Source organism: Pyxicephalus adspersus, chromosome 1, assembly GCF_032062135.1.
Source record: "Pyxicephalus adspersus chromosome 1, UCB_Pads_2.0, whole genome shotgun sequence".
NCBI lineage: Eukaryota > Metazoa > Chordata > Amphibia > Anura > Pyxicephalidae > Pyxicephalus > Pyxicephalus adspersus.
In genome coordinates, this window is record NC_092858.1 from 85,962,129 (window position 1) to 85,974,253 (window position 12,125).

The 12,125-nt window shown below is 38.9% G+C and overlaps 1 protein-coding gene across 2 annotated transcripts; it reads right to left on the reverse strand.

Annotated features, from left to right (window-relative positions):
* Window positions 1-597: 597 nt before the first annotated feature.
* Window positions 598-6,442, reverse strand: RHBDD2 (rhomboid domain containing 2). Of its 2 annotated transcripts, none has more exons than XM_072416880.1 (4): window positions 6,184-6,442; window positions 4,190-4,591; window positions 3,524-3,665; window positions 598-2,404 (listed from the first exon to the last, which is right to left on the reverse strand). In XM_072416880.1, exons 1-4 carry the CDS (start codon window positions 6,383-6,385, stop codon window positions 2,113-2,115), a joined length of 1,038 nt encoding a protein of 345 aa, XP_072272981.1. In that variant the 5' UTR covers window positions 6,386-6,442; the 3' UTR covers window positions 598-2,112. The 2 variants fall into 2 exon arrangements, with proteins under 2 accessions (XP_072272981.1, XP_072272975.1); XM_072416874.1 differs by having other exon boundaries at window positions 3,524-3,674; window positions 6,184-6,435.
* Window positions 6,443-12,125: the final 5,683 nt, after the last annotated feature.

The window sequence follows — 12,125 nt, forward strand, 5'->3', positions numbered from 1 at the left end:
TTGAAATAAGACTGCAGTCTACCAGGCAATACCATCCGATTTGACTTTGGGCACATATAGCACAGTCTAGATAAATTTCTCAACAGACTCAAGGCTGTAATTGTAAAGCAAAAGGTGGTTCTACAAAGTACTGACATTGGGGTCATAAGTAATAATGTTGCATTTCATAAATACATTTTATTGTGTGTTCTAATATTAGTCTGTAAAGAAGCAAAATGTGAATATTATAAAGAGGGTGTTTTTTTTCCCACAGTACCTTTTGCAGCATATAAATCCCCATCACTACCACTTCCAATGCTTCAATACCCCTTGGTAATGTGGAAGCGCGCCATTACATCCTGCTTTGTCACAACCTGGAAGTATCTAGAAATCTGTAATTCAAAACTGTCTAATGTTTGGGTGTATTGGCAACATTTTGTACATAATATACCTGATCGCTGCCAAAAAAAAAAAAAATCTGCTTTTTTAATTTTTGCAGTCTCTGGCAATAACTGCAACTAATCATGTGACCTAGCTTCCCCTAAACTGGGGGCTTAGAAGTAGCATTTCTATTGACAAGCAACAGTTGTTCCTAATACACAAATATTATTGTACCGGTTCATGTGAAGTATATTTTATTAAGTGCAATTTTACAGTTCAAATATTGAAAGGCACAAATGTAAAGGTTTATTCTGTTATATGTAAAAAAATAAACATGATTATTGTTTGTACACTCAAACTTACATCAGTATATATCACATGTGATAAATCACTAAGAAAACGTAATAATGCCCTCGATGCGGCACTTGCGGTGGAGGACTAGCATGGTCTACAATCAACAAAATCCACTTTTCTAACCTGTACTTCCTAATAAAGACCATTTCCATGTTTGAAGAAAGGCACTCCTCTCTGTACAGTGATATTCTATAGCACTTAGTTCATATCAAATGAGAATCAGATGCTGACAATTGTTTCAATTGAACATTCATTTCATGATATTTCAATATTTGGTGCAAATATCAAAATGTATATCTTCAGCTTTAACATTGTCCATTTACTTCTGCACTGCACATGAGAAAGGGTGGAAAAAAGAAACCTAAATACAATATTTATTTTAATTATTGTATGTATGGAAATTAGGCGATAAGAATATTTTTATTACGAATGACCACTTTAAACTGTTTCAGGTCAAAGAAAGAAAAAGGTCACTTTAAACAAACTGTTGGGAATGACAGCCTAAAAATCACTAATAATCTGCTAAACGAATAATACTTGTCACACTACAGCAGAAATAACTTTTGTTCTATATCTGTTACAGCCTAACCTTTGCTCTTCAACAAAATGACTGTGTTTATTGTGATGGGTGCTATTTAAAGGAAAGATGTTCTAAGGGAATTTACAGACTCCCATCACTGATGTCTCCTGGATATTGTAGTTTCCTTGCTGCAGTGGCAGGGTTACACTTCTATTTACAGCCTCTTCACCTAAAAGGGTATATGTCTTAGTGACAATTATCATCTCAATAGTGCAACAAAGCGCAATCCTGTTTCTGGATATCCTAGCATGGGTGGGACATCTAACAGAAGCACTTTGCAGATTATTTTATTAAGCGGCATACTAAAGCTATTCTCAAGGCAGTGAAAAACATTGGTTTGAACAGTGGAAAGGTAACATTCACAAATATATGCTATTGTAATTGTGTGTATATACTGCATATATTCTTAGCAAAAGTGCTACCACATTAGGGGAAATATGCATTTACAACACAGTAGAAAAACAAAACAAAAAAGGCTTTAAAAAAATGTATTATTTCCTATAAAATAAATTCTGTGTAAAAACAAAAGTCAGCAACAAAAAAGCTCCTGATATGGTATCCTCCAAGGCCCTGCAAGTCCACTGCACAGTGTAAGCTGATTGTAAAAATAATGGCTACTGTGTTATTACCAGAGGCCAGAATGTCCCTGGAAATAAAGGTGAAGCCAGCTGTCTGACTGCATCTGCCAAAACCCGGAATAAGAAAAGATTCAAAAAAGCCACCATCATTAGGCCACAGTTATAAAGTACAGCTGATAAATTCGATGGTCATCTGTATTCTGACCATCAGGCAGTGCTGAAAACTCTAATTCCATGAAGTCACCTAGTTTGTACTTGCAGTAATTCAGTTTCAGAAGTATTAACTCCTGAATCATTCTGGGAGGCTGATCCAACTTCAACTGCAGATTCATTATTGTGTGATTGTCCTGAACAATCTTGATTTGGATTATGATAATCTCCAGAAGCTGATGAAAATGGGTAGCTTGAAACACCAGGCGGTGGCCATGATCCTGGCACCCTTGCATGATGGTATGGAGAGTACGTGTTTTTGAGGCCTTCTGGTGGTGTATAATATTGCTGAGTGGGATAAGATCCAGGTGGGGGGTTTAACCTGGAGAAAAATAAAATACAAAAAATTTACATGCAAGCAAAAATTGTTGCTCTCTATTCTGTTATTTCCTAACAAAATCCAGCAGTTACTGACTGGCAAGCTATCAACATTCAAACTTTAGTAAGCAACTTTCTAATTAGCAACATAGTTTAAACTGAATCTATGCTGGAAGAAAAGTTGTAAAACAAGTACCTGCTCATAAAATTATTGTTCTGAGAGCCTAAAAAGCCTCTAAATAATTTGAAGTCTGGATGTCAAAGGCTATGTACATAGGTCTAAAAATTGTCCTTTCGATCCTTTCCAATGACTAACCACTGCACGGTGCATGAACGAGTGCTGTACATACAGCACCATTCTGCTCTATGGAGAGGGAGAGCGAGGGAGCAGCTCCCCGCTGCGCTCTCTCCCTCTTCACTTCCATTACGATCGTTCGTCATTTATCGTCCGAAGAATCAGCCAGGACGGTCATTCGGATGATAGACGAGGAGTGCTGTACACACGCCAGATTCTCGTCCGATATTGTCCCTGAGATGATTATCAGACGGGAACCCTGTCTGTGTACGTGTGTACCCAGCCAAACAGTGGTAGTCCCTTACCCAAATAAGCTTCCATGACTCTTAGGAAAATAGAAAATATAGATATGTAAAGGAAAAGTTAATTGTTGGTGCACACCATACCGACTCCATACTTCACCTCTTGTTCTTCACCCATGATTACCTTAGATTGTAAACCATCTACAGCACCTCTATATAAAATAAACTAGAAGAGGAGCTCAGTAATGCATTATCAATATCTCACTAACCCGGTGTGAATCTGTTGAATATATTCATCTTCTTTTATTTCTGTATACAATTATCAAGGTTAACTGTTCATCTGGGCTTTATCTGCATGCCCCACACTGTAGTTATATTTGTTCTATGTATTTTCTATTTTACAGTGCCAGGAAAGATATCCAGGCATTTGTTAAGTGGCTACCTCCATTGCCCGTACCTTACACTTCATTGTAATAAAGGGTAATAACTGCCCAGATATATAGTTATCCATACATATTGGATGGGTGCTGAATAAAAACAGAACCGTTACCCAAAGTTCCACAAACGTACAACAAAATTCACTTACTTTTTGTTTTGAGAAGCACTACGCTCAGCCATAGTTGCAGGAATGTATCTCCAGAGTGTAATGTTCCTCAGCACCCTAAATGGTAACATCTGATCTATTCGGGACAGCAGTGGTTCTGAGGGATCCAAGCAAAAGCAACCACCTAGACCATCTGTGTTAATGTTAAGGAAGACCAGCAAGTGTAATTTCTTCTTATATTTGTTTCAAAAAACTCATTCGAACATATTTAAGCAATTTCAAACACCAGTTCTGTTACATAGGAGTGATTCACATGCTGATCCATAGAATTTGGGGTCCAAGGCTTTAGCAGTAGAAAAGATAAGCATGTGCTGTTGGTGGCATGGCCCCAAATAAAAAACCTGTCACCAATATCTGGTCTTAGCAGAAGCTCAGCACCAACCATATGTAAGATAAGAGCTTTTGTGCTTTTATCCTCTTTTATTACAGTAGCCTTGGCATTGAGGTGACCCATCTTAGTATCCGGTCATAGTAAGTATTTTCCAAGTTCATTCTCGGGTTTTACTAGTGTAAAAAAAAAAATAACTTTTTATCACCCATATAAGTGAATATTTTGATGGGCTAATGTAACTAGACAACCAGTAAATGATTAACAAGCATAAGTAACCTATTGACATAAATAAATGTAGAATATATAAGAAAGGATACAGATCACACCAACCACAATGCCACACACATTGCTAAGAACAGGTGCATGGGGTAACAAGAGGGCAACGATCAGGAACAACACTGGCATGATCCTTATCGGCACCATAAATCCACAGAATATAAGACGCCTTAGGCTAGTGCGTATGGTGAAGACGCTGACCATGGAAAAAGCCACAGTTGTAAATCCTTCAACGCTGACATGTGCTTGAGGGCTGAATCCTGTGGCAGTGACAGCCAGATACAAAACTCCAGTACATATGGCAAACAGAGGGGTAAGGATGCAAAACTTCACAGTACCAATGTTCTCCTCAAATCCTCCCCCAAAGTACCAAATGAGCAGGATGCTGCAAACCATGGTCGGTAGATCCTCATTGAAATAAATGTATGTGACTAGCCTGTATCCTGTAAACAACATTAGAAATGTATGGCTTTTTAATTGGTCACACATACCCCCAACAAAAGTCATCACTTTCAAGACTATACATATACGATCACAATATTCTAAGCCAGGTAGAATGTGCCTACGGGCCCTAGGGATGGGAATCTGTCTGCTGTCAGCCCTGATTACTTTAGACAAGACTCAACTTTTGGCTGCAGCACAGGCTGACAACCCTTGTATTCTTTTTCTGCAAATTATCATTTGGGAACCCTAGAAGTCTAGCCAACATAGGATAGTATGTAATCAATGTAATCAATAAAAAAAAGAACACATGGCCTCTGATCTTTGGTAAAAATGAATCTTGTAAGAATGAAAATCTCACAACTACAGTAAATAAAACACTTGTATTATAGATGACATGATCATGTGAAAATCTAATATATATATATATATATATATATATATATAGCCTATAAGTGCATACTCCATTTAAATAGCAAACTACTTGGTATTTGAATGGCAAACCCAGCATTTGCAGGAAAACGTTAGTAGGACATGCTGCATCCAAAGCAGCAAAGCTGGTCAAATGCAGCTTCCGAGCAGCCATGGGCACTGCTTAAGGATTTTGATAATCTGCTTTTGAGATACACTCCAAACACATTAAACACTGGGAAATATTGTGATTGAATGCTTAGGGTGCATATGCATGTCAGAATCGTTGCCCGAGACCAATGGTTGCACCTGTCTTGAGTGAGATTCTGTCATGGGTACAGCGATCACCCGACATAGTTCATTAATAGCAGATCCACAAACGGTAACGTCCGATATGTTCGCCAATGGAGGGGAGCACAGCTTGGTGTCGCTCATGCATCCTCCTCTCTCTATAGAACAGAACAGTGCTGTGTGTGCAACGACATTCATCTGTCACTGGAAACGATCATGAAAGATCATTTCCAGTGACAAAAGTCCCACATGTGTACAGTTCCCAACCCTAACACTTTTTTTTTAAAAACAGACTTGGGGATAAAAGAGGGGGATCAATCAAAAATATTGGAGCTGTCCCCAGAACAAAAGGGTGAATCTTAGAATAGGGACAACTGTTTAAAGCTATACACACACATACTACTTAGTTATCAATTATGATTATCCTGGGTGACAATTCTCTATGAAATCTAGCATGTGTTCTGCAACCTAATTTAACAGATCACAACTAACATGGTGTCTCCCGCTTGTCCTTCTGTAGAACTAAACAGTGCTGTGTGTCCTGAGCTTGTTCATTCTACTGTCCCTTGAAACAATCATGAAAGATCTTTCCAGATATTTGACTTGCTTATAAACATCAAGTTTATTTTACAAGTGTAAAGAAAATGTCCTCAATGGTACAAAAATAGCAAAAGCCCCCTTTTAACCCTTGTCTGCTCTATTAAAAACTAAGAAAAAAAGTTTTGGCTAGGCATATACTAAAACAATATAATATCATTATAGAAATGTACTCACAGAAATATAACACAAAGTCAACTATTAAAAAAGAAAAGTTCCAGTACTAACCAGAAGTAATGAAGGTATTGGACGTCCATAATATACATAGGTATCATATATACCTGATTACAATTACCTGCCACTTTTTTCAGCAATTCGGCTTCAAGGTCCAGCTTTACCTCCACATCTTCCCCTTTGGCTGTGTTTATTAGAGCCGGGACAGAGATAGCTAATGACAGTAGGATTGTGAGGGTGGAGGCAGGGGTCAAGTGCACGTCCGGAAGCCAAGACACAAGAACTTTCCTCCATGAAGACTTTTGTTGTTGTTCTTCTTCCATAGTGCAGCACTTCTGTCCGCCCACCCCTCCAGTCCTACTTCCGCGTTCCACGTGCGTTCCACCTGTCGCTCCTTCTACATCACGTGCTCCGTCACGTGGGCGGGGTCACTTGGTGTGATTGACGCAAGCGCTGATATGTCACTTACTGTTGTCATCTAGGGCCCTTCCAGTACAGGATGAGCATCAGTGAAAATCCCAGACTGGGTGACCACGTGGAGGTTCTGTGTGTGGGGCATTACATAGAAAACAGACACATATCCTGAGAACTGGAATGCCCCTAGTCAGAAGTTATTATCATTATTATTATTATTATTATTATTATTATTATTATTATTAATATTAATAAACATGATGTATATAGCGCCAACATATTACGCAGCGCTGTTCATTAAATAGGGGTTACAAATGACAGACTAATACAGACAGTTATACAGGAGGAGAGGACTCTGCCCCGAAGAGCTTACAATCTAGGAGGTGGGGGAAGTAACACACAATAGCAGGGGAGATATGTAGTGGTGGTTTTAAAAGACAGTCGTTTTGCTTCATGACAGGTTCTCTTTATAACATATTGCATTTGTAAATATATCATTATATTACACAGCATATTACTAATGCTAAAGGTAGGATCCATTATGATCATAGCAAAGACCCTATCAGATTAATCAGTCAATTAGAAATCCATAAAAAGGCATCCACAATCATAATACCATAAAATACCTTATCTGACCAGACAAGTTCTTCATTACCTATTGTATCAAAATCTAAACCTGGTACTTTTGAGTTACAATCATAATTTTGATTCTATTTTTTAGTAAAATTTATTTGCAATTCAGGTTAGTTATCAAACAAGTGGATGAAATATAAAATACCAAAAATGCCACTCTTTCTTCTCTCTTTTTGGAATATACAATATTTGTTGTAAATTAGAAGGATTTTTATATTGATCGCAAGATCAATAAATATTATCAAGAGAAAATCACAAAGTGCTTTGCATTAGATCAGTGTTTCTCAACCATGATTTGCTAGGTATTCCATGAGCAATGAGCAGTTTGTGCCCCTCAGGTCAGTTTAAGTGACACCAGTTATCTTTTTGGCTATCTGTAAGACCAGAAAGTTAATTTTTACAGTTCCCTACATGTAAAATGGTGCTGAAAGACTGCAATATGACAGCAATTTTACCCCTTCTCTATCTAAAACCCTTAAATAAAGTTTTGGCTTTAGAGATACCTTAATGTGTCCATACAAAACTTTATATTGTAGTTTGGGTAGAATGTAGAAGGATGAGGTTCCCTGTCATGTTTCAGCACTATCTGGGGCTTTATTTAGTGATTTACCTCCCAATCATTTAAGACATGTGGGGAGTGTTTTGCCACTGCCTCTGTTCAATACACTTCTATTCAAGTAAACGGGGGAGGTTGGGAACCACTTTTTGCACACTGCTGCACACAGCATGGTTACATGCCAATGAGCAATGATTTAAAAATGACCAGCGTGCAAATGTAATTACTCGCAGTTAACTGTGTGGTTTCATATTGTGGGTTTTAAAGAGCTACTGGTGACCTGACTCAACAGATTAGAAGTAAGGGAAACTGCAACAGGGACACAGACAAAAAAAAAGAAAAATTCAGTGTACAGGTAGTCCCTGAGTTAAGGGCATCCGACATACTGACGACGGGGCTTCCCTGCTCGCTCATGTGCAGGGTAGAGGCTTGATGGGAGGGAGGGGGTGGTTTGCATGAAGAAATCTTTTGCTAAACATAGCTGAGGTTGTGGGTGATCTTAGGGTAGTGGGCCCTTTCTGCAGTCTTTGTTTGTGATTAACTCACAGTGAGGATTTTATACAGTAACTGATATAACACTGCCTAATAATATACTGAGACAAACATCTGTCCTAATTGCATTTAATAAAATAATGTACCTGATCCGACATACATACAAACTCAACTTAAGAACGAACCTACAGTCCCTATCTCGTATGTAACCCGGGGACTACCTGTAATACGGGGACAGTAAAAACTGTCAGCTTTATTGTTATTTGTGTCCATGTGAATGGAAATGTCTTTATTGGACCACAGGCAGTATGAAAAACCTGATGGGGTACTGATCATTTCCTATTATATCTAAGATTAAAATAAAATGTTTGAACTGAACACACATTTTAAACTGCACAGAGTAGGAAAGGGTAAACACTCCATTGCCTAACGTTCCAGTTACAGCATGACATTTTGGATTTTTTCCAAATTTAAAAGGACAAAATGAGAGAACAATTGTTGCCAGCTGGGACACAGAAAGCTGGAGAAAAAAACTGACAAACATTTTGGTCTTAGATACACTTTCAATTGACCTGCACCCAGACATTGCACAAAAGATTTTTAGCAGCATACTTTATATAATATCTTGTTTGATGTCCTCTTCTTGTGTGCAGCCTTTGCAGCATCATCAGCATTTTGAAGATTGGTTAATTAAATTTCCCATTATAGGGTGGCTATGTTGCCTTACAGTGTATCCCAAGTGGCCAAACATACCCGCCCTGAGGTTTGAGGTCCTGGCAAAGACTGTAACTTCACATGCAGGTAGGTGACATGCTCAGATGCTCTAGCACCATGATTGGGAAGTACATGTACATGATAGACTGCAAGCAAGGAATCATGGGACATGTAATTACAATGCACTTGATCACATGTCTAAGGTGTGAGCTCCTCACACAAAGGTTTGCAGAAGTGCAGTATAGAGCATAAATCTTCCAAAAGGAGATTTGTAAGTGCATATACAGAAACACAAGAAAATACAATTTTACGACTAGTTACCATGAGTCTTGCAAAGTAGTTATTCGTTGTCAGAATGTTATTATTATTATACAGTATTATTATAGCACCGACATATTACACAGTGCTATACAAAGTCCATAGTCATGTCACTTACTGTCCCCCAAAGGAGCTCACATTCTAATGGTCCTACCTCAGTCATATGTCATTAATACAGTCTAAGGTCAATTTTGGGGGAAGCCAATTAAGCTAACTGGATGTTTTTGGAATGTAGGAGGAAACCATATAGTGTCCTGGGTGAGATTCAACCAGGAACCAAGGGCTGCAAATGGCAGAGTGCTAACCATGCTGCCAAGATTTACTAAGATACAGATACTGTATTCATGGAATAAAAAAAAAAAAAATCATGTTCATCGCCAAGAGCTTCAAAATTTGAAGCCTGGAATAGATTATTTTTCATTATCTCATTTCTACCTGGACAACATGATGGCTGAAGATCTCAAGCCCGGTAAAGGACCTTGTGAGGATGGTGGCACCCATGACAGAGCAGGAACAGGTTAGTTCATTAAAAAATTGCAATCAGGTAAATATGTTTATTTTATTGTAGAAAAGGCATCATCGGTAAAGGACCCACCTGCTCACAATTTTTAAATGTTAACTTTGGTTGTGCTTTAAAACTGATAAAAAAAAACCTTTTGTTGCCTACCCTGTGTGTGGTAAAGCTCTAATACCTCTTTATTTTAAGGGGATACATTAGAGAAGAATATTGGTTTATTTTTTTATCCCACTGACAACCTCCTGATGTAACCCCAGAATGTGGAGGGGCCCTGGATTCCCTAACATACATTGTACTCTACAGTATGATGTTAACAAAGGCGGCAGCAGCAAGACAGGCAAAAAAGGGTCATCCAGCAGAAGTTAAGCTCGCAGCGGTAAGAAATAAGGTAACTATTCTGTCTATTTCATTCTACTAGATTAAACAAGTCTTACTATTTTAAGGAAGGAAGTGGTTGACCGATAAAACACTAGACTACCAATATATAAAGGAGTCTTTAGTGATAAGTTCAGAATGTAAATAATATATGTCCTTATTTTATATAGAAGAATGTAAATGCTTATACTTGTTTCATGCCTGAATATCTGTAATGCACAAAATCAACCCCTAAATTCTCACGTATTGATACCTCTGGGTATCCCCCTCACTGTGGTTTTAGAAGTTGGTTAGCATTAGGTATCTCCATATTTCTGTCATTAAATGTTTACTGTAAATCAGTGGTGGATGTATTTACTGAGGGCCCCGTGGTAAACTGACGAGTGCCCCCCGGATTTCACAGCCACCACCCTGCCCATCCTCTACCCCTATGCCCCACCTAGTTTCTTGCCCTTCCTGCCTCAACAACTGCCCCTACCTACTGAGTAGGAAAATCTGAATGGGTAGGATGAATCAACAGAACTGTCAATTCTCCCTACCAACCTAGATTTCCTACTTGCGGCTGTGCTTGAGTGTCATAGAACAGCAAAGCATGGTAACAAGTGTTCCTGTGCTCAGCTGCAATGCCCGGTCCCTCTATCATTGCTTGAGAAATGTTTTTCCAAGTCCAAAACTATGGGGGGACCCCCATGCATCTGCACACACTGCACCTCTCTATGTCAGCCCTCAATGTAAACCTTTTCTATCGGTCACATAGAAATACCCTAATATGTAATAGGAGAACAATTATGTTTAACGTGTTAACCTTCACTCCACCCTCCACTAAACTCATTAACATTGGCCACTTCTAGCAGTGTCAGATACCTCTGACCCCTGCTGTGCACTGCGGTTCTATCCCCTTACCCCCACATTGCTGCTGTATCCTGTAGTTATGTGGAGGTCACTGTATCAAACCATAGAACGTGGTGGGGAACACTTATAGAAGTGCTGAAAAGGAGACTGATATTGGCTGGAGAGGTAAGTGACACTGGCTGCCAGGGAAGTAAGTATCCCCCCCCCTCAAACTATGCTTTGAACCACAAATTGGGTGAAATGATAGTAATGGGTCATCACATGACCGTGTTATAAAAGTTACCTCCTTTGTCCATGCATCTGTAGTTTCAGAAATAAAACATACTTTATTTAGCTATGTTAGAAATGGTTCACTATCATGATTTAGACATTAAACAATGTATCACAAAAGAGCATTTGTTTCTATGTAATTAAATGTAATTAATATTCCTGCCCATGACACCACCACTCTTCTCAGAACTTGTGAATCAATTAAACTGAGGATTTATTCGCTTCAGGTAAATCCTGAACATGCGTGCTGGACTATTCCCAGCGGCCAGATAATCCAGGATTGTACATTGAGCTGTGCAAGCAAAGCTCAGTGCACTTTACATGAACTTTATGAACAGGCAAGTAGATTTGTATTATTGCAGAAAATACATAGCAAGTCCCTTCTGAACTCTCCTTTTTTTTTTCCACTTTAAGGTAGCGTTTATAATAATAAATTAAATAATAATAATTTAAAATGCACTGACAGATACCACTTTTTTTTAAAGGGAAACTAAATTAAAAACAAAAAAATGACACTTCCTTTATTCCGACAGATCCCTTGATGGCGCTGCTCATTCCCACAATCGGGTCCCACGTTGTCCTGGAATTCCTCTTCCTCCCGGCGCAGAGGAAGCGCCAGGCCCCGCTAACTTCAGTTTTGCTTTCTATATTCTTCTTCGGTATTCTTTCTTCGTCTCCTAATTTCGCACTGCACAGGTGCGAGATCGGGTGCCATGGCCGCTGTAGGTATCCGCAACGATCAAGACTTAAAGAGGAAGGAAACCCAAAAACAACCAAAAAAATACACAATCCTGCAGAGCAATCAATCTGTCCGCAGGGTTCTTCCATCGGGGTCCCGCATCATCCCAGCATCTGTCTTTGGGCCGGTAAGCTAGGTGCCGACAACTTCTCTCAGTTCTTACTCCTACGTCACCTGATGCAG

What these genes read in the sequence shown, in the direction of transcription:
- RHBDD2 (XM_072416874.1), bottom strand. Translation starts at nt 6,385, where the DNA reads ATGGAAGAAGAACAACAACAAAAGTCTTCATGGAGGAAAGTTCTTGTG. An exon ending in CATTGTGGTTGGTGTGATCT is followed by an intron (nt 3,675 to 4,189) that starts GTATCCTTTCTT and finishes ACATTAACACAG; the next exon opens with ATGGTCTAGGTGGTTGCTTT. An exon ending in AGTGCTTCTCAAAACAAAAA is followed by an intron (nt 2,405 to 3,523) that starts GTAAGTGAATTT and finishes ATTTTTCTCCAG; the next exon opens with GTTAAACCCCCCACCTGGAT.